This window comes from Sitophilus oryzae, unplaced genomic scaffold (genome assembly GCF_002938485.1).
Source record: "Sitophilus oryzae breed Bouriz unplaced genomic scaffold, Soryzae_2.0 scaffold_1745_pilon_pilon, whole genome shotgun sequence".
Taxonomy (NCBI): Eukaryota; Metazoa; Arthropoda; class Insecta; order Coleoptera; family Curculionidae; genus Sitophilus; species Sitophilus oryzae.
This window is the reverse complement of record NW_022146441.1, coordinates 2,968,151-2,992,149: the sequence shown is the minus strand read 5'-3', so window position 1 is coordinate 2,992,149 and position 23,999 is coordinate 2,968,151. Positions and strand designations below refer to the sequence as shown.

Genomic DNA, 23,999 nt, shown 5'->3' with positions numbered 1-23,999 from the left:
AAAACTTTCCTAAGTTAATGATATTAAAAGTTTAATAGTTGTGTGAATATATGAACCCTTTCTGGTCACAAACGGTATATTGTGAGACAGGAAATTGTAGAGAGAAATAAGCCCTATAACATAGGATACAACATTTTAATGAACAGTGCTTTCCATAAAATCAATAAAATGAAAAATATACGAAATAATATACATGTACTGATTTCTTTCGAAAATCGACAACTATGAAACTATGATCGTTTGTAAAAAGGAAGGGTTCATAGTTTCATAGATGTCGATTTTCGAAAGAAATCAGTACATGTATATTATTACATATATTTTTCATTTTATTGATTTTATGGAAAGCACTGTTCAAAATGTACAAATGAAAAATATAGGAAATAATATACAAGTACTGATTTCTTTCGAAAATCGACAACTATGAAATTATGAACCCTTCCTGGTCACAAACGGTACATTGTGAGATAGGAAATTGTAGAGAGAAATAAGCCCTATAACATAGGATAAAACATTTTAATGAACAGTGCTTTCCATAAAATCAATAAAATGAAAAATATATGTAATAATATACATGTACTGATTTCTTTCGAAAATCGACATCTATGAAACTATGAACCCTTCCTGGACACAAACGGTACATTGTGAGACAGGAAATTGTAGAGAGAAACAAGCCCTATAACATAGGATACAACATTTTAACGAACAGTGCTTTCCATAAAATCAATAAAATGAAAAATATACGAAATAATATACAAGTACTGATTTCTTTCGATAATCGACAACTATGAAACTATGAACCCTTCCTGGTCACAAACGGTACATTGTGAGACAGGAAATTGTAGAGAGAAACAAGCCCTATAACATAGGATACAACATTTTAATGAACAGTGCTTTCCATAAAACCAATAAAATGAAAAATATATGTAATAATATACATGTACTGAGTTTCGCTATCAAGAGAAAAAAAAAGTCAGTGGCGTACATGCTTTTTTTAGAAAAATATTCCAGTGATAACCCATTTGCACGTCCCTGGTGAATATGTCGACACTTTTTTAGCACTAAAATATGCCGCATTTATAGTAACTTTTACCCTCAAAATTTCATTCGAAACGCTAAAAGTACTTGGAAGAAAATTAAAATAAATCGAAAAAATATTAAAACTTTAACACCCTGTAGCTACGAAACACCCTATAAAAAAGTTTGCGAGGAACGCTATTTATAAAAAGCAGAAAATTGATGTTAATATCTAGTAACTTCATGGACTCGAGTCCAATTTCCAATGAAAAATTGAACGACTATCTCCAGTTTCCAGTTTTTTTTTCTGGTTTTAAGTCTCAGTCGACGACTTTGGAACGAGCTAATTTTGACAAATTGGCATCGGGTTGCACGAAAACGATGATAGATGTTTCGTCTTGTATTTTTTTTCTTTGCCTCGTCTCGGCTCGTCTATATAGTTTATGAGTGAAAAAGATCGATGGCTTGGAACGGTTTAAAACGAATCGTTGATCCGTCCAGTGGGACAAATTTCGCTCTAATTTAATAGAAAATCACCTAAATTTTCTCGAATAATGCTTTCAAGGAATAATACTATACGATCGAAAAAAAATCGGCGTTAGAGGCGGCTGCGGAATGAGAATCGATGATAATTTTGGCTAGGTCAAGCCTTAGACGTCATTTACTGGGTCCGTACTCTTCTTTATTTTTTAATTTCGCTTACTGCCAGTTAGTAGACCTTAAGAGGGTTGTAATTTATTTTTTTCCATAGCAACTGTTAAAATTAACTTATATCTATCAAAAATAGTAGATAAAATAGTACTTTAACAGCAAGGGTAAATTAAATAATACTTTAACAGCGAGGATAGGTTAAAACTTACTATTTCTTCTCGCACGTTTTTTAATTACTTCCATTTTTGAAAATTGTTGTATTCTTTTCATAAGTGATGAGTACTCTCATTGTACTAAATGATGATGTTCTTAGTTCCACGTTTATGAAAAAAAATCTTATAAATAATAAAAATGTTGGAGCTGTGTTCCATCTAAGCAAATAATAATTTATAGTATGAAAACGGTGTAAGAATTAAATAAATCCTTGTGATAAAAAAAGAATTGAAATAACATTAGAACATGATTCCTACAATATAAGCCTAATATAAGATAAAAATATTTTTCTTAATGAAAAGAAACATTAATGTTATATTTAATTAAAAAAAACTTAAGATACTATAAATTTACTTTAGGACAACAAAATGCATAGATCGTAACTACTCTGATTCAGAAGAATCACTGCTGACAGAATCTTCCACATTTATAGTATCCAAATCAAAGGTAGATGAAGTATCCTCACATATAAGATATTTCTGTACATCATTTTCTAATATGTTACTTGGTAAATGTCCCAGTGATTCCCACAGACCAACGAGACGAGACTCTCATAAAGTCTTGTCTCGTCTCGCCGATACAAAATAAGAAGTCTCGACTCCCCCAAACCAAACACAGAAACTGCAGTTGGAGAAATAAAGTTGGTTTTTAAGTGAAGAGTTTTCTTGCACCCTGTGAGATTCTGGAGATGACGAGAAGCCTGAGCACTCGAGACGGTACCAATAAAAGTCTCGTCTCCGTATTAAGCAATATCATAAGTTCGAGTCTCGTCCTAGAAAATGAGACGAGACCATACGAGACTCTCGAAATCTAGATTCCTGGTGTTGAAGTCAGGTAGTAAAAATCGCTACGAGCGTGTTCTCAAGATATTTGAAAGAAATAGTCAATACATGTATCATTGATAAGAAATAAAAACATATTGAGAGAGAGATAAAGAGGAGGAAGTAATTAAGTTATTTGACTGAAAAAAAATATCCATATATTATTTTTCCTTTTCTTGGGTATGAGGTTTTATAATAAATTGAAAGATGGAAACTTTTTTATGCGACGTTTCGCTCCAACATAGTGGACTTTTTTCAGGCACAAGTGGTGTCTCATTTGACTGGAAGGTTCATCAATATCTAATAAAGAACACATTTTTTGAAATACAAATAATTTTGAGTTCTTGTTCTTATGATCAAGCCAAGTATTAACCAGATCGGCATTGCTTATCAATTTTACTCCATCTGAAAAGTATTATAAAATAAAGTTCGTCGCAAGCAGATAGGTGAACTATACAAAAATTAAAAGTGTTTGAATATGACAACAAAAATATTCAATAAATACGATATGTTTTTGATATATTTTTTTATATGCCTTTTTGAAGTTTGAAAAGCAATAAAATTTTTATACCCATTTAAGAATCATCTTAAAAAATATGTTAGTGGCTTCCTCTAGGGCAAGTGGGAGTCTAATTGACAAGTCAAAATCAAATTTCTGTATGTTAATCCAAACTCCCAGATACCAATTTTACATCAATAGAAATTATTTGAAAAAAAAAATCGAAATAAAAATGAAATCTCTCACACCCTGTATCTGAAACTCTTGCATTTTAGGACATACTTTGAACTTTTTTACTTTATTTTATCTGTAGAATATGCTGCCGAGGATTTCCGGAATACCAAGTTCGGACACCCCATAATGTATAAAGAATAGCACATTCGCCAGGTATCAACATGAAATATGTTCTGTCGATTCTTCTTCAGATTGGCAAAAAATTGCACATGGCATTGTCCGTCCAATTCCATCAGCTGGATATGCTTATTGCTGAGTGTCTTATGTCAGTAGTGACTCTATTGCGTTTTGACAATCTTTGGCTTTCAATTAAGTACGTACCGTTTAACTCCATAATATACAAGAACTACTATGAATGTTATTATTTTCACTGATAAGATAATGATTGCAAATTTTATTTTTAGTGAAAATATTTGCTAACAAAAACGCTGTTTATGAAAAATTATATACAGGATGGTTGAACATTGCTATAAGTATAAAATTAACTATATTCAGATATTAGTAAATTTCAACTTATTTTTTTCGATTTTTGTCCGTCCATGGGACGAAGAACTGTGCGACGATAAAATTGTATTATCGTCTCTCGAAATTAATTCACTCGCGAATTCATCGTTCGTGAATTAATTTGGTCGACGATAAAATACCATTTATCGTCTTGTATAACACTTGAAAAATAACTATTTATATTGAGTAAAATTATTTTTAAATGGTGTGGTTTAAAGTTTTAAGAAAATATTTTTTTGGAAAGAGAACTATTTTTTTCTGAACTTAATATTATATAGTTCTATAAAATTACCATGTCTGAAGTACTTGTGTGATAAGAGGCGACATGTCCCTATCATTTAAGTGCAGTAGCTCTCTAGTTGACAATAGACACAAAACAGTCATCTGTAGCTAGATACTAGTTGGTCACGTAGGCACGAATATATCTGCACATTTTCTAATTGTTGTAACTCCCTTTTATTGTTATTTGGTAACACGGAATACTACTAACTAGTATAGTTTTATTTCAAGACCATAACATATTACAGTACTAATATAAAATACGTTGTTTTTTCTATAGATTGGCAAAATCTGCACGTGGTATTGTTTGTCAATCTCATCAGCTTTATAAGCTTACTAGCGTGTACCAGCGACTTCGTTGGCGTCGAATTAATCATTTGTAATGGTGATGATAAAGCAAAGCAAGAATTTCCATTAACATACAAAATGGATAAAATTTTCTCACATTTATATCGGCATGAGAAAAAACAATCGAGAAACCCCTCCTTATCGAACCTCTACACCCCACAGTCAATCCGTCTGTCAAAAATCAGCTTTGAACGTCAGGCAGTTGAATAAGCTGAAAATGATGATGATTATATCGATAGGTGAATTGCAATAAGTTATCGATAGGTAAAATCCATTCTTACCCATTCCTAACTTCTACTGCTTTAATAGTGACTTTTATTTGCAAGTCATGAAAGAAGGAAAATTGATGAAAGTTATTTAATGTAAGAAAAGTCTACAAGATTTTAGAAAAGCTGTATTATATTTCGTTATCTCCTGGTGGCAAAGTTTTCTTTTTTTTTTCCTTTTACCTCTCTTACGATATTTCATGGCCTTTTCCACTGGAAAATGAATCATTTTCCACCGATTTAATGGGATCTTTTCCGCAATACTCAGCTTTATAACGCCAATAATATATTTATTGGTACATGAAATCTATTTTACTGAACTCAACTCTTTGGATATAATAACTAACCAATAAAACTACCTAATTGTTCTTTTATTATACCGATCTTTTTAATAATTTTTATTAATAGCAAAACATTAATGTACAATAAATGGACAGTGTTATAACTGAACAGCAAAAAGGACTTAAAAATTCTAAGTTATAAAAATAAATAATCGCTTAAAACTAAAATTAATTTTATTTCTATTAAGGAACATAGAATGCCATCGTTATTTAATCTTCATTCGATTGATTTTTTTGTTTTATTTTTTGGTAGAGTTGCTGTTTATATGATTGTTTTGTGTCTTTAACACAAAATTATTTTTTTATCAAACATTTAACCTTGGAAACAAGGTTAGAATTTTTTTTTGAAATAAAATATTTAATATTTTGTTGTATTACCGCTTGGCGTGTCATATACAGGGTGGTCCGAACTGTACTCCGGAAACTTCGGCAGCATATTCTGCAGATGGAAATAAGTAAAGAAGTTCATGTAAATGTATGTTTTAAAAATGCTTCGTTTTGCAGGTACAGGGTGTAGAAGTTTCATTTTTATCTCGAGATTTTTTTCAAATAATTTCTGAAGTAACGATTTTTACCAAGAGCCATTTTTTACGTAAAAAATCACAGAAATGTATATTTTTTCACCCAGTAGTTTTATACAGGTACGGACGAAAAGTTATTACTCTTCAAAACTCAAATTTCTCTAAATATTGACGATTCTTCAGAAATTATTTGGTAAAAGTCGAAATAAAAATGAAACTTCTACACCCTGTATCTCCGAAACTAAGATACAGATAATATTTTAAACATAAATAAGATTTTAGAACGTACGAACAAATTTTTACGAACTTTTTAATTTATTTTTATGTGCAGAACAGTGCGGATCACTCTGTATATCAGGATCTGTCATACACATATAATGTGTATAATAAGTATATCTAAAATCGTTCAATAGAACATTGTATGCATTATATTGTTCTAAAACACAAAATCAGTTAAAAACTTATTTTTTAATTTACAATTTTTACAATATTATACGTTAAACATGATTAACGTAAAATTGTATTACTATTTTTTAAATCTTCTGTACTATATCTGTGGTTCTGGGCATAGCACTAACACCAAATTCAAGTAGGTTACTAGCATAGCAAAGTCATGTTTGAATTATTAAAACACTTTTAAAATTTGATTTTTTCAATTTTATGTATGCACCACCAACGCAACTTTATTAAAATCAAAAATTAATTTTGTTTTAACTTCTTTTATTTATTTTTTAAGTGACTGTAAGCTAACTCACTAAAATATGATGTGAGTCCCATGCTCTGAACCAGAAAAAATAGTAATAATTGTTAAACATTTTTTTGTAAAGAACAATATAATGCATATTTCTTTACAATAGTCATAAAAAATCATCACAAAAACTGCTGCACTATGAATTCAGTCAATTCAAGACTGTCAGACTCACATAAGAATACATCTCGTGAAAAACTCTGCTCTGGTTCCTAGACAACTAAGACGGCTATTTTTATGCCACCCTGTATATAGTTTAAAAAAAAAATTCGACCAAATAAGTTGGTTAGTTACGACTATTTGATATTTGGTAAACTATTTACAAAAAGGGTTTGATATTCTTCCTATCAAGTAAAGTTATACTCCAATGATTAAATTCATTCTCAAAATAGCTACTGGTGAAAAGTTTTGAGTTTAACTTATCAAATAACTTAAAAGTGTTAATTTTAGAGACATGTTCTCACGTGAGACGACTGTGTAACGCTTTGACAGAAGCCCATACTAACTCATTCAAGTACCAACCAACAACACTCAACCCCCTATTTGCCACTACTGTAGTAATTCATGGCGGCAGCTATGGCACCTCTGGCAAAGTCACTCTCGCATGGACTGGAGCCCCAGAAGGGTCCAGGACATCCTCTTTGTTCGAAACAGGTGTTGGATACATCTTTGGGATTGCTAGCTGAGCAGCAGGTGACTATAGCCCAGACGCAGTTGCTGGGACCCACTTGTGGACTGGGAGTTGATTGTGGTCTGGCAATTGCAGCCGCTGCTGGTGGTGCGTTTTCGTTTGTAGTGCCCTCGTGCTGCAAGGGTGGCAGTGGTGCTGAAGGAATGGGTGATCTGGTCGGTATAGGTTCGTTTTCATTCTGGCCGTCTGCAAGAGAAGGAAAAAAATAGTACCTAATAAACGAATTGATTCAGGAAAAAATACCCAAGTAGTATTTTTAGACACAAAACATTGCGAAACAGTTTCGTCACATTTTTGATACAAATGTTTCGTAACATAAATCGCTTTTTGTTTCAAAACATTTATCAAAATATGGTTTCGCTACATAAGCTATATCCTTGCATATGAAATAAAGATCTTAGTGTCTCAAATTTTTCGAAACATTTACGAAACAGATGTGGCTCACATCTACAGATTTCGTACCCGTTTTGTGCCTGAAAAGTTTCCATAATTTAATTGATATTCTGTCAAATATGACAACATAATCTTACTTTATTGTTTGGATTTTGTTCTGCAGTTTTTGCATTTAAGCGACCTTCAAGTTTTTATAGTGCTATAATTAAAAAAGTAGAAGGAAGGACATATGGTGAGTACAAATACGGATATTTTTTATTATACGCGTTACAGAGATGATTTGGTTTAGGAATAAATGTAATAATAGCCACTATACCCATAGCCACTACGCAAAGGACCTTTCTTAAGTTTTAGTAGTACTTAACCAAAATCCTAAATCATTACACTATCTTTCTGGTACTTACTGTTACTCAATGGCATGCCCACCATCGATCCTGCATTCACCACACCCCATACAGGTCGGTCATCTCGTTCATTGTCATCTCCAAAGCGGTTCCCCACATCCTCTGGCTTGGCAGTACTTGAAGGTACCTGAGGTGGAAGGTAAGGTGGTCCACGGTAGGGCGGATAAAGCGGATTGTCAACTGGGGTTCCGGTGTTGTGGTAGGCGGGCTGAGGTGGGTAGAAAATAGGGTACCTATTTGGAACGGAGTATACTGGAATGTAGTATGGCCTGTGGATGGTGTAGGTGGCTGGCCTCCATACCTGTCAAGGAAGAATTATCTAATTTATTCACAGGGTAACTATGGAGGGGTCGAGTAATGTATTGTAAAGAGACACATCTCTTATGAGACTTATATTTATTTATCTCCTTTTCATTAAATTTTTGATCGCAACTTCGTGGGGCGTCGCTATTTTGCTCGGAATTGAACGAAAAGACGCGCGGCGTTGCCTTGTTTTGTGTGTACTTTCTTGAATAGTTATAAATTATAGTTTTAAATTTTATCTATTGCTATAATCAGTCTTTCCGCACTCCGCCAGTTTACATATAATATTATCTTATATAATTCCCGTGTTACAGTTTTGGTTACCGTACTCAGAACGTTCAACCACAGAACGTTCAACCCCTCATTTCACACCCTTAGAGGGCGAATTTCCAAAAATTGCTTCTTAGTGCTAAATTACGTTACATAAGGAACGTCTGCAAAATTCATACTTCTAAAACCGATTTTAACAAATTTTTGTACAAATTTTCATCCCCTTTTTTTAGGGGATGCATGCCTAAAATTCGCTTCTAGGTACTCACTTTCATCATTTAAGGGACCTCTGAACAGAATTTCATACTCCTAGTCCTAGAACGAATTTTACATAAAAAATTATACAAATTTTCACCTTTTATATTACCCCCTTAAGGAATGAATTCCAAAAATTGCCCTAATTATTCAATTACGCTACATAAGGAACCTCTGTGCAAATTTTCATATTCCTTCAACAGAATTGTTTCAGAACGTTCACCCCTCATTTCACACCCTTAGAGGGCGAATTTCCAAAAAGTGCTACTTACTGCCAAATTACGTTACATAAGGAACGTCTGTGCAGAATTTCATACTTCTAAAACCGATTGTAAAAAACTTTTGTACAAATTTTCATCCCTTATTTCTAGGGGATGAATGTCAAAAATTAGCTTTTAGGTACTCACTTTCGTCACTTAAGGAAACTCTGTACAAAATTTCATACTCCTAGAACTAACATTTTTTGTACAAAATTTCACCCCCCAGTTTCACTACCCTTAGGCTATATATTTCCAAAAATCGCTTATCAATGTTCAAATGCGCCACATCTGTGCAAAAGTTCATACTCCTAGTAGGTACAGATTTTTTTTGTATAATTACACCCCTTTATCTAATTACATCCCCATATGGGTCGAATTTTAAAAAATTACTTAGTAGTGCTCCTCTTAGAGAACGAATTAATATTCTCCGTATTTACTCCAGTTTCCTAATACTAGCACAGATAACACATAATCATACTAGTTAATTTTTTATTGGAATAGAAGTAATTTTTATTAGAAGGTACAAAAAATGCCTCATGTACTAACGAATACGAAATATATAATCAATACATATTTCTTTAAATATCGAGAAATAAAATATGTTTTGGCAACACCGTACGAAATATCGCCGCGCGTAGTCCTCAAAATTTAAAATATTAGCATTTTCAGGCTTCGATTATGTTCAAAAGCGCCACCGTGTGACAAATCACAAAAGCTTCCACACGAGAGTTCTTAAAACTATAATATTTTTTGGTACAGCATAATAGACTCTTAAGGATGATTCACGGTACACCGTGACGGGCCGGAGCCGTGCGACGGTGAAGGCACGGCCAAACATTGTCAAATGTTATTTATACTTATACATTCATGCTAAGCCGAGCACGGTCCGAGCTTCGCCGGAACGCGTCCGTGCCCCGTCCAAGAAATGTCGGTGTACATTTTTCTTCGGATCCGCTACGTTCCGGCCCCGTTGCGGCAAACATAAATGAGCCGCCGTGGCTAAATACTTCGTTCGTCTACGGGCCTATAGCGAGTGTTTTCTAGCAGTATTGCCGCACCCAACTTTTAGCGCGTACCACATTATAAACTAAAAATGTTCCACTTTGGTACAATTTTTTAAAGCACAACAAAATACATCTGCAAATGACTTTAACCGGTTTGGTCGTTGTGAATTTCTTCATAAATTTCTACATAAAAAACTTCCTGGAGAAAGACACAAATCGAGACGAAAAACATGAAATAGAAATTCAGAAAACCCAAGTATAAGTATAGGTTGAAGAAATGTAAGTAATTCTAATACTACACACGATACTTGGAAAACTTAAATTTTATTAAAAAAAAAAAAATAAATAGAAGCATGTTAGAAACAGCAAATTTTTAAGTTTTTTCTTCGGGTTATTTAATATAGGCAACCCTATAGACATTACAACGTTTATAATACGTCGTTAATTAATGCGGATTGTCTCCGAATGGTATCGGTAAGCGCGTTTAATGCAATATCAACGACGATAATTATTAAATATCTATTCATTTTCGGTGCGCCTGGGAAATAATTATTGTACCGAATCATCCTGGATTTGAAAATGTAGTACCACTGTACCAAATAGAATTAAAAGTATCAAATTTGGTACAAATGTACCACTGCGGCAACACTGTTTTCTAGAATATAATCGGCACGGACATGATCCCCGTTGTCCACTCGGTGATTGAAGGCCCGGACGTGGCTCGGTGTCTACTTTACGGAACGTGCCCGGCTCGGGTACGGTCCGGTGTACCGTGAATCATCCTTTAAGTGTTCCCTGTTGACATCATGCTAAAATGATTAACGAAATGCGTGTTTTGATGTATTGTGTTGAATTATTGTTTTTTTTTTGCTAAGATGTTAAACTAACCAATCTTGTAACTAAATGTCTTTGGTAAAATATTCGCTAGAAAAAAAATTTGCCTTTCAAATAGTTCATTTTAACGGTATAACTTATAATGAAAAACTAATCCTTGATATTTCTAGAGATGATGGCTTGATTTTTTGATCGGATCTACTGATTACTGCACAATAGGATCTATAGAGTCATCCGCTTCTGGCATTCTTAAGCAACGAGAAAAAATGGCAATAAAAAAGTAATATAAAAGGTTACCCGTACACAGTACAATAGTCATAATACATTTAAATCAGCTTATTCACAATCAATTATTGTTTGGATCGTGCCTTAGTAAAATAATGTTTAATTAAAAAAAGTAAACAATCTTATACAGGGTGAGTCAACTATTGTTTAGTGGTTGCAATTTATTTTTATATTGGGTAAAAATTATTTTTAAATGGTGTAGTAGAAAATTCGAGAAAATAATATATTGTTTTATTCGGAGTAAAAATGACTTTTGTAGTTATTAAAAGTCATTCCTTGTATGTAATTATACAGGGTGTCCCAGAAATTAGAGCAAGTATTTTAAGGGGTGGTAGATCTCGATAAAAGAAACATATTTTCTCTTTATCGTTTAATAAATCCAAAATAACGGAGCTATTTTACTTTGAAAATTTCCAAAAACAAATTATTTTTTGCTAAAATTTTGAGAACCACTGGATCTTTTCTGGATTTTTTTTTCTTGTAAATTTAATCTACTGCCTATGTTGCCATATTATCAAGAAATTATGTTTAAAAAAATTTCAAAAAATCCCGAATTTTCAAAACATTTTTTCGCGAAAAAAACCTCATTGTGTTTCTGGGTTTGAACTATACTACTTGCACTTATTTCTGGGATACCCTGTATAGGAAGAAACTACGGTTACGCTCATTGAATTTGATGTCAGTTTAATAATATATTTTCGTATTTTTGTGCTTAGGCATGAAAGTGCTTTACTTTTATGCCTACGCGTTAAAATGACTTTTTTATATTGTCAATCACGTCGCAAAAATTAATGCTTTTGTGACGTTGGAAAAAAAAATATTTTTTGGAAATAGATCTTTCTATAAGTAGTGTTGATTTTTGAAAAGTTAATTTTGTAGTAGTCTAGAGATTGGTCTGGCCAAAATTATCATAAATTCTCATGCCCCAACCGTCTTTCACTCTTTTTTTTATCATACGGTATAGAATTCTCAAAGTAAAACCTAAATATACGATGACAGTCGAGGATACTCACAAATAACTTAATAAAAAGAAACGTACCTGGGAAGCTTCCAAGAGGGTGATATAGTTTCGATCTATCAGTCTGTAGTTGGCGTAACTTCGTTTTTGAAGTTTCCCCGGACGCTGTCCGGCGCTGTCCGACGCGGCCGCAATATCCGGTCGGCCATCTTTCTTTTCCACGGCCTTGGTGTCCGATGTCCGGACACTTAACCCCAAAAGGCAGCCCATCAATAAAACGGCCACAGCTTCTCGGTGCATTGTTTTTCTGCAACACAAACAAAAACAAACTTTGCTTAAAACAGCCTATACAGAGTGGTAAAAAAGTATTTTCAGTTATATGGAAAAAGAATTGTAATAAACCCCAAAATTGTGGAAAACACTGCTGAATTGTGCGTCTAAAATGGTATACTATAAGTACCATGAAGTTGTAGCTTCCATTTCCATTTGTAGATACCCAAAATAGTTAATACGAAAACAGCGAACAAGTATGGTGGTAATTCTGACAATTTAAGTTTGGTTTGAATAATCGGTAAGAGAATATTCAGATTGTACTCGATCAAATTTAAATGAAAATCATTATTACAAATTTAAAAGTAATACCTTGGAATTATATAGTGAGAAACTACGTTACGCTCTCAGATTTCATACTCTATGTTGCTCTATGTCAGTTTGATAACCAGGTTTCGAAAACGACGTTTTGCACACGAGTTCAACAGTTTATTGGCTCGAGCCGCAGGCAAGAGCCACAAGTCGAACGAGTGTACAAAGAAGTTTACGAACGAGTTTTTTACGCTATTTTTTCTACGACTACAAATTAGCAGCACACTCACTCAGTTTTTGCCAATTTTGTGAAATAATTTGCAATGTCATGATGACACTTTGCTGGCGGCTTCGTTGCGTTTGGCGCATAGACAAACAAATAAAAAGAGACTGGCAAACACAGAACACACTAAAGAAGAACGCTAACTCCCATGCATTTTTTAGTTTCAAAACGGTTTCAAATTTGTAAAGAAATCTGTAATCTGTATATTGAAGTGGCGCCATCTAGCCACCCAGGAAAGTAACAAATGTGGCGGCAAATTTAAATAGATGCAATTTATTTTTAAGCAAGACGTATTGACTTGTTCGCCAGTTAGAGCCAATCAGATTTCTACAAAATAATGTGTAGTCATCTGATTGGTCCCAAGCTGGCAAACAAGTCAAATGGTAAAAAACAAGGATTTATATATAAAGGTTAAACCAGGTTAAACTATTGTAACTGGTTTGCTTATATCATTGTATGTGCATAAAAACCTACAATAAATAATTTATTTTAATTTACAGAAAATTATACCATGAAACATTTTACAAACAAATAAAACAACAGATTAAAAAGTATAATATTTATTATAGTACCAGATTTAAGAACACATAACAAATATCGTTGGAATACAAGAGAAAGTGACGTCCATTTGAAACAATGTTTTATTTACGTGTATTTTTTACATATGGACTTGAACAATTGTGTAATATCACATTGTGGAGTTTATGTACAAAAATATGGAGTTGATCAATTTTTTTTTGTAAAAATATATGGCGTTGTAAATATTACATTGTTAAAAAAAAATTCACGAATATTTGGACTTGGTTAGGTTACCTCACCTCACTTTCTCGGATTATTAAATAAAATTGTTAGATAAAAAAAAGACCTTTAACTTAAACCTTACCTTTAATAAAGATCTTAAAAATCAAACACAAAACAAAGTTCAAAAAAATTCAAATATACAAAATCAAGATTGTAAAATGAAGATTGCAAAAAACACAGCCAAACAACCAGAAAACAGCGAAACGCACATCTCCGTTCAATTGCAAAACACAACTGAAGAGGAAGGAGGAAGCCGGAAACGGAAAACTGATTTGACATACAGAACAATGACAGAACATAATTAATAGGCCTATTTAGGCAACTATAAAAACAATTTTGTACGCAATTGTTAGGCAACTAGAAAAATTAAAATAAAAATACGCCATCTAGCGCCCCAGGAAATTACTACCCCAAAAAAAGATCGTTCAAGGTCGTATATCTCAGTTGACTGGCCCTGCTGGCAAATTAAATGGCAAAGAGAGGGACAACGTTCCCGTAGCCCAACTCTGAACGCAAAATTTCGTTCTATTTATGTTGATCTGCGCATTGCGTCTATTGGGCCCACTATCTCATTCTAACATAACAAGAGAGAAAGAAGCAGCCATATAAAACGTAATTTCTAAATAGAAATTAGAACAATCGCCTTTCGTTTTCGTCATCATGACAACCAAGATGATAACATCATGACAATTCGTCATGTTTGTTAATTTTTCTTTTGGTGATTTACCTTTTTTTCTAAACTCTCCATTTTATTGATTTATGAATATGGATAGGGAACAAATTCCTTTGTTCCATATAGGTATTTATATTTTGTTACTTATAATTTTAGGTTATACTATTTGATATTTTATTTGCTGCAGGAGCCAGTATCATCTATTTTCTATATGTATTGGTGCCCCCTTTCTCTGATAGATATGTTAAAGACACCCAGTAAAATAAAAGTAAGTAGTTATATTTATCATCTTATTAAGAAAAAGTAGAAGTAGTAGTGTCAAAAATATTTCGAACCTTTCTTAACATAACAAATTAATACAATTAATTTTTTTCATTTTTTGGGTAGGTAGTTTATAGCTGGTTTATAGTAACCAGAAACTTTATTAATATACCTATTTTACTTTTGTTTTAGGATTAAAACTGGACTTCAAAATGGTTCAGGATCATGATTCTCGTAAAGTCTTCTTTGCTTCTTTGCTTCATTCACTTTGTTATGGCAATTAGGCAGTTTTTTCGAAAATGAGATTTTTAATGTCCTTTAAAAAAATTGGCAGATCGTTTCCTGCAACAGTCAGTTCTTCCGCATTTAAAATTGGTAGGTGGGTGGAATAAACACTGTTATTTTTTGTTATTATATTATAAAAAGTTTATTTGTTTTTATGTATAAATAAATATATTTATAAAACAGTACAATTTTTGCTTTTTTTATAATTTCCCTTATAATAGTAGTATTCTTTCGTTCTGAAAGAAACTGCAAATTTTCACTTAAACTGATTTATTCCCTACACCATGATTTTTGTTACCTTTACGTGGTATAGGGAATAAATCAGTTTAAGTGAAAATTTTCAGTTTCAGAATGAAAGAATACTACTAATAATGGCTAATTTAAATTTTCCGCCAGCCATAATGTGCGATAATGTCTTACGATACGTTTTATACCTATCTCTTTCTTTTTCATATAAAGCACACATAATAAAGAAAGATAGCAATAAAGACGTACGTCCTGCCATTGTCCTGCTAATTGGTTTCAAAATTGTTATTCTGAGTTGCGCTACGGGAACGCGGTCCCACTCTTTACCATGAGATGTGTCAGTCTCATTTTATTTGTTTGTCTATGGTTTGGCGTTTCAGCTAAACATTGGAGGTTAAAAATGTTAAAATTGGCACATGTCAACAGTTTGCAAAACGCCAGTTTCAGATCGAGTTTTCCGTGTGTCAAACTGCATTTTCTAGGCTAGTCGTAGAAAAATGACTTTTTTATATTGTCAATCACGTCGCAAAAATTAATACTTTTGACGTGTAAAAAAATATTTTTAATATCCTGTAATGATATCCCAATTCAGCTTTCAACATACTGTTACAATTAGGCCAGACAGGATAGTAAGTTTAGCAGTAAAATATGGGAAATAATATAACTTTTCAAAAATATAAGCAATATACCGGGTGTTCCATTCAAAAAGACAAATATGTCACTACTTTTCCAATGAAGCTGCAACACTGTAACGCTGATGATAATTTAAATAGTTGGAACAGGAAACTTTATGAAATAGTCAAAATTTTAATGAATATAAATAATATTTTTTTTTTTCGTAATCACTATACGTACAGGGTGAGCCTTAATTAAGTGCAAATATTTTTAGTGGTGGAGGATTTCGACCCACGAACACGTCTACGAGAATTTTTTTACAAAAAAAGGTGTTGAAAATCGTGCCATTTTTTTAATTTTCCTGTATATTTTTGATCTTAACAAATTAAAAAATAAAAAAATACAAAAAAAAATCCGTTGACTCTCAGTTTTTTTTAATTAAGTTAAATAAATATATATTTTTTCAAATGTCACAAAAGTAATAATTTTTGCGACGTGATTGACAATATAAAAAAGTCATTTTAACGCCTAGACATAAAACTAAAGCACTTTTACGCCTAAGCGTAAAAGTACGAAAATATATTATTAAGCTGACATAAATGTCAAAATCATATATAATTTCATACAAGGTATGACTAATAAACCTTTTTATATTATTTGGAACGTTTGAAATTGTTTAAAAAATTATTTGCGGCGTTTGAAAAAAATAGCATGTTCTATTCGGAGTAAAAATGACTTTTTGTGCCTCGTCTCTATGCCAAACGTATAGCCTCGTCACAAAAAGTGTCATTTTTACTCCTAATAAAACAATATACTATTTTTTTAATGTTCAAACGTCAATAACTCGGTTATTTTGGACTTATTTGAAAAACGGTAAAGAGAAAATATGTTTCTTTTATCGAAATACTACCAGTCCTGAAAATATTTGCACTTATTTCACACTCACCCTGTATAATCAACGATATTTTGATTGAACTAACAGTCTTTAGTATGCCCATTCCTCATACTAATACTTACACCATTCACTTATAAGCACCGCAATTCTGTTAAACATCAATAAAATAAAGAAAATTAGATAAAGGAAAACTAAACTTTAAAAACAGAGATTTCCACTTTCAGGACTCAAAATCAGACAACGGAAAGTATCAACTTTCCTCCGTCAAGCGAGAGTCTCAAACGGTTGGGATTTTAGTTTTATGTCTCGAGAAATATTTAAGCTTAGAGGAATGGCTGGCTCCTCATCACAAAGCCAGCTATAAAATCTAATTTTAAGGGGTGTTTATTGGGGGTGTATTTCGAAGAGGCTACTTGAAATTGAGAGGTAATTTGGTGTTATTATTGACGACTAGGTAATCGTTCTGGTTTAGTATTAACGTTTATTAGTGCACTTGTAGGTAGACTTTCAACCCTAAGGGTTTATAGTTGAGAATAATACCTGTGTTTGAAGTAGACGAGACAAGAGACTCCAGATGCAATATACCAACCCTATTGTAGGCTACTGTCTAAAATACTAACTTGTGAAAGGTTATGTTCTTTTATAGTATAGAATCTATACTAATATATAAAATTCTTAAGTGACTGACTCACTGATTAATCACGATCCTGCTCAAACCACTCAACGTAAGAAGCTCAATTTTGGCATATGGTTCGATAAGAAGGGATTTTTCGAAATTCCAGTTCCAAGGGGGTGAAACCACCCTTCAAATATTACAATATTTTTTATTTAAAAAACGGTCAAGCTTCCGAAAAAAACGCTTAAACACGTATATTTTATTTTGTTTTTTTACATTACAGATTTTTGGAAAACGGATTGGCTTTAGGGTGTAGAGTTTCTATAAGAAGGGATTTTTCGAAACTCAAATTCTAAGGGGGTGAAACCACCCCTCAAATATTAGAATATTTTTTATTTAAAAACCGGTGAGTTTTTCGGAAAAACTCTTAAACACGTATATTTTATTTCATTGTTTTACATATTTGAAGATTTTTTAAAAATTTAAACAGGGTGTTTCATAAAATATGACCATTGAGTAATCACGATTCTGCTTAAACTGCTTGACGTTTAAAGCTGATTTTTGGCAAACGAATTGACTGTGGGGTGTAGAGGTTCGATAAGGAGGGGTTTCTCGAATCTCAAATTCCAAGAGGGTGAAAACGTCCCTCAAATATTACAATATTAGTTATTTAAAAAACGGTTAGTCTTTCGGGAAAACGCTTGGACACGCATAATTTATTTTGTTTTTTTACATATTTTGAAATTTTTTAAAAAAATCATACAGGGTGTTCCGAAAAGTTGGGTACGGATTTTTCGAAAGTCAAATTCCAACGAGATGAAACTACCTCTCAGATATTACCAAGTTATATAATAATATAGCCATATTGTTTTGTCTCATGATGACATAAATGTGAGAAAATTTTATCCAGTTTGTATGTTAATGAAAATTCTTGCTTTGCTTTATCATCACGATTCCAAATGATTAATTCGACGCTAACGAAGTCGCGGGTACACGCTAGTTTACTCATAAAAATTATATATTTTGATTTTGAGGTATTGAGTTGAAATTAAAACCATAAACAGCCGCTACACTATCCCCAAAATGTTTTACGAAATATTTCTGAAAATATTTCGTGAAACATTTCGCAAGACATTTCTGAAAATAGTACGATAAATATAAGCCCGTGTTATAAAAATTAGTTCCCACGTTTCCTGAAATCGATCGAGACCCGCCGTGATTGGTTGTTTGTTTTTTATTGTTAACCCAGATTAACAATAAAAAGTTACATGGAAAAACTGATATAAAAACAGTTACCGATGATAAATTAAATTAGCTAGTCCTCGAAGGTTACAAAAGAATATTTAGTTATATTATTAATTACAATATCGTAAAAAACATATAAAACAGTAACTAACTAGCGGTCTACCATTTATCGGCTTATAATCGACGGTATTGCGCCTCATGAACAAAATATACACAAAATTAGTTAAAAAATCGTTAATATTTATTATTTCTGGTTATGGTAAAGTAACATTTATACTGTTGTCTGTGGCAATGTTTAATGTACGAATTTGGTTTTGTTTTTCTAGTTTTAATCGTCTAAATCCCTGGTATAATAAATATTAGTTGAATGGATTTATATCAAACCATCCTAGTTGCTAATAAAAGTATCGTTTGCTGATTTTTCTTAAGAACAATAAAAGAACATTGCTTTTAAATAATGTCCGTGGACCATACTTTTGTTGACATCGGGTCAATTAATAATTTTCACAAGCGGATATATTGATAATGTTACCAGTATTACTCATCAAGCAATACTACTGTTATATTAATCAATTAAGGCCGTAAACAAACCTAAAGGCCGTAAATCATAAAAATATTGTAATTATATTCATGCAGTTTAAGTGAAAAGTTTTCTTCCTAAATATCCACTATACATACAGGGTTGTTCACCACATACGACACGGAGTATTGTAGCTAAGCGGTGAGATTTTTACAAACTGTAAGTCTTGCGTTCGATTAAGGACTATTAGAGGTACAATTTAAAAATAATTTTACAAGATAGTGTCCCAAATAAGTAAAAAATATCAAAGTTGTATTTTTTTAAATTGAACACCCTGTATATTATTGCATTTTTAGTCTCCACGATTAAAATAAAGGTAAATTTGATTAAGGTTTATTATACTTAAACCTTACCGTTTTTGAAATATTTTCAATTTTGTGAAATTGCAGTAGAAATTTTAAGGCTTCATTTCTCCAAGGGTATCAAAGTTTTTAATACTAAATATTTACTGAAGTTTATTTATTGATCAGTTATTGTGGCTGGGTAACAATAAAATAATAATTAAGCGGTGAAATTTTTTTAAACTGTAAGTCTTGGTGTTCGATGAAGGACTATTTAGAGGTACAATTTAAAAATAATTATATAAGATACAGAGTGTCCCAAATAAGTAAAAAATATCAAAGTTGTATTTTTTAAACCTAACACCCTGTATATTATTGCATTTTTAGTTTCCACGATTAAAATAAAGGTAAATTTGATTAAGGTTTATTATACTTAAACCTTGCCGTTTTTGAAATATTTTCAATTTTGTGAAATTGCAGATGTACCAGATTTTTAAAAAGTACAGATACTAATATTGTGAATATAATTCGTTTATTTCATTAAAAATAAAAAAAAAATCGTTTAAATATTTATTAAAGAGGGCCAATTAATATGATTTCAGTATTCAAACTACATTAACTGACTGCGTTGATTAATAATAATTGCTCCAAATACTAAAAAACTGAATTTTGTATGGGTATTAGACAGTATGATAAAAAGTAACGCCTTAAAAATGATATTTCATTTTTTAATTAATGCTTATTTATAACAAAAGAGACTTTAATTTTGATAACTTATTATTATATTGATTTCTGACTCAAATCCACATTTATTTGGATAAATAATGGTGTTATATTTAATTAATGGTATACTTTTTATAGAGATTTAAATAGTTTTCTTTTTGCATACAACATTATCGTTTTTAGGAAAACGATAATATTACTAGAATGTCATATGAGGTCAATATTCCATAGGTGGCAATAATAAAATGTCAATATTCCATGGGTATATTGATAAATGAGGTCTAAATTATAAGAAAATGCATTTTCTACGAAAACTTGAAGGGATAGGTAAACATGGTATAATACAATTTGATAGACAATTAAATTGTGCATCTGATTCTTCTAAAATATACAGGGCGTTCTATTTAAATTAAAGAAGTTATTGGCGTTTAAAGGTAGAAATTATTTAAAATAAATTTTTAGACACTCTGTATAAAGTAGTATTATTTTTATTATTGCATCACAGTAACTGATCAATAAATAAACTTCAGTAAATATTTGGTATTAAAAACTTTGATACCCTTGGAGAAATGAAGCCTTAAAATTTTTACTGCAATTTCACAAAATTGAAAATATTTCAAAAACGGTAAGGTTTAAGTATAATAAACCTTAATCAAATTTACCTTTATTTTAATCGTAGATACTGAAAATGTAATAATATACAGGGTGTTCCATTTAAAAAAATACAACTTTGATATTTTTTACTTATTTGGGACACTCTGTATCTTGTAAAGTTATTTTTAAATTGTACCTCTAATAGTCCTTCATCGAACCCAAAACTTGAAATTTGTAAAAATATAATCGTTTAGCTACAATACTCCGTGTCGTATGTGGTGAACAACCCGGTATAATAAACGCGTGTTCAAATATTAATTCTGTGGAATATATATCAATATAACATAAAACGATTGAGGGAATATCATCGTAACAACAGCTACATATTTTAGAAACGTCTAGGTTTACGTATTTCACTGAGATTTATGAAAAAAAATCCTTTGCCTCCGGCACAGATACCGCCACGTTTTGTAAATAACTCAAATCAAAACAAAATTGAATGAGGCAACAAAAAACGCAAAAAAATCCCCTCTCGCCCTTACCACGAGTAGTTTTCAGGCGCTTTTAAAAATCGAAGTAGGTCGAAGCAAACCGAAGTGGGCCAAGACAACTAGAAATAAATCGAAATGCGTTCAAAGTTAGGCGACGAAATGTGACCTTGACATGTTTCGAATTGTTTCTGGTATAGTGTGTACGCTGTTTAAAACTATTGACGTAATTTTACTATTACTCGAAAGTAGATTTATTATCGACTTGGCCGTAAAAACACAAAAACTAGGTGACATTAACAACAGATCTTATCGGTATTTATGTGTACGTAAAATACTAATTGCAGTAAGAGTTTACTCACACAGCAATAAAGTAACATTAGGTATGTGTGTATAATAATTGAAAATTGCCTGACAATAAGTAATGTTCCATATTGTTTTAGTACTGTGACTAATTTCAAACTTATTGTTTTGTCGCGCATGTGAACTTCAAAAAGCTATAAAGATAAATAGATTTCGTAGGATAACATTTTACATATTAAATTTTAAATACATGATGCAGAAACCACTGAGTAAATTAGCAAATAGTAATATATTAGGCAATTAAAATATACAGTATGTCCCTTAGGGTGGGTCAAAAAAATCGACTATTTTTTTCACTTTGTACTAAAAAAAAGGTTGGTAGACACCTCAAAAAAATTCTCTTCAAGTATGAGCTCTCAATTTTAATAGGAAGGTTTGGTTTGGTTTGGTTGTAATAATAATCATATAAAAATAAGATAAAGTAAAAATATTTTATTATTTAAATTAATACAGGGTGAGTCTTAAGTAAGTACAAAATATTTTCAAGGCTGGTAGATCTCAATAAAAAAACATATTTTCTCTTTGCCGTTTTTCAAATAAGTCCAAAATAACCGAGTTATTTTGCTTTGAAAATTAAAAACAAATTTTGCTAAATTTTTAGAACCATTGGATTTTTTCTGTATGCTGTCATATCATGCTTTCTCTATGCTGTCATATTATCATGATATTATGTTTTTTAAGTGAAAATTAAAAAAAATCGAAAAATAAAAAAATTTCAAAAAAAAATCTTACACATGTTTCTGGGGTCAAAATAGAACACCCCTAAAATATTTGCACCTATTTAGCTCTCACCCTGTGTATTGTGTGGTTTTATATTGTTGGTTGACAAACAATAACTCAAAATAAAGAAAAAATTAAATTAAATTAAAAGCAAAATAAAAGACCAATTATTTTACTTTGAAAATTAAAAAAAAAATTGCTAAATTTTTAGAACCATTGGATTTTTTCTGTATGCTGCCATATCATGATTTCTATATACTGTCATATTATCAAGATAGTATACTGTCAAGATTTCTTAACAGAAAATTAAAAAAAATAGAACATTAAAAAAATCAAAATTTCCTTCTCACGAAAAAAACCCTCAGACGTGTTTCTGGGGTCGAAATAAAATACCCCTAAAAATATTTGCTCTTATTTAAGGCTCACCCTGTATCGTGTGTGATTCTATGTTGTTGTTTAACAAACAATAACCCAAAATATTAAAAAAAAAACAGAAGAAAATTAAAAGCAGAATAAAAGTCACTAATCAACAAAAATGTATAACTTACAATAATAAATAAAATTTTCCGAAAATATTTTTTGGAACAACAAGAACTAAAACTAAACTTCACAAACGCACAGGCTCACTGGTACTTTCGCAATAACCCCGGGCACAAAATCGCAAGGCATAAATACTGGACTGAAACGTTGTCTGTCTGTAACTCAGCTTTATCAATCGAATTTCCCAATCTACGTCAGAGTACGTCTACCGTACGTACCCTTTTTATGAATGGTAATGGAACACATAGCGTATAGCGTGTGTAACGGAAACTACTCAGTCATTTTTCGGCAGAAGTTCGCTTGCTTTTCTTGTTATTATTTGTACAGATGATGAGGATGATGTTTAATAAAGTTTCGCTTGATTAATACTGTTTTTTTAAAAATATTTTTTACAGGGGGGTTTTTTAAAAATACTTTTTTACAGGCTGGGGTCGCTCTCAGGGGTCGGGTAAACCGGGTGTGTGGCTGAAGGAAATATACAGGGTGTCCCAGAAATAAGTACAAATATTTTAACTGGTAGTATAGTTCAACCCCAGAAACACGCCTATGAGGTTTTTTTCGCGAAAAAAAAATGTTGAAAATTTAAAATTTTTCTTGACATTTTCCGGAAAATTTGAAAAACTTTTTAGTGCCACTTGTTTATTCACCTGAAATTTCTCTACGGTGTATCTAAACCTTGCAGTGTTGCAACCTCCTATGTTATCCACATTCTACATAGTAAAAATTCTTCATTTATAAATTCATAGACAAAAATCTACTCAAAAAATTAGGAATATTCGTCGGGCTGTTTTCGATATATTGAATTCTGAATTACGATAAACATTTTAGAAATTTCTTTTTTATGACCTTATTAGTAATCAATTCGTTTGTGTTTTGTTTGTTTTCACGTTTTTCTGTTTTATTTTTAAAATTTAATAAGAATTTGAATTTGTTGAAACTACGGCAACGTTGCTTAACATCGTATGACGCAAGCCCGCCACGACGGCGCGGCGCCTCAAAGGAGCTAAGGAGCTAAGTTGACCGCGGCACTTTTGGCAGACGGTTCGGCTGTCAATGAAATTCTTGAAATACATCGAAAAAATTGCGAAAAAACAAAATACGTATTTAAAATT

At 31.8% G+C, this 23,999-nt stretch overlaps 2 protein-coding genes across 2 annotated transcripts in view; one reads left to right on the top strand and one right to left on the bottom strand.

Annotated features, from left to right (window-relative positions):
• The window catches only part of LOC115881978, a 116,222-nt gene that overhangs the window by 13,554 nt on the left and 78,669 nt on the right, over positions 1-23,999 (top strand). The window lies entirely within an intron of this gene.
• On the bottom strand, positions 5,988-23,048 carry LOC115881977. The gene is made up of 4 exons (XM_030899744.1): positions 22,896-23,048; positions 12,178-12,403; positions 7,928-8,228; positions 5,988-7,316 (listed from the first exon to the last, which is right to left on the bottom strand). Exons 2-4 carry the CDS (start codon positions 12,394-12,396, stop codon positions 6,979-6,981), a joined length of 858 nt encoding a protein of 285 aa, XP_030755604.1. The 5' UTR covers positions 12,397-12,403; positions 22,896-23,048; the 3' UTR covers positions 5,988-6,978.

Coding starts and splice junctions, on each gene's coding strand:
- LOC115881977 (XM_030899744.1), bottom strand. CDS start 12,396: ATGCACCGAGAAGCTGTGGCCGTTTTATTGATGGGCTGCCTTTTGGGG. Junction 8,229..12,177: donor CCCTCTTGGAAGCTTCCCAG/GTACGTTTCTTT, acceptor CTTCCTTGACAG/GTATGGAGGCCAGCCACCTA. Junction 7,317..7,927: donor GGGCATGCCATTGAGTAACA/GTAAGTACCAGA, acceptor CTTCTCTTGCAG/ACGGCCAGAATGAAAACGAA.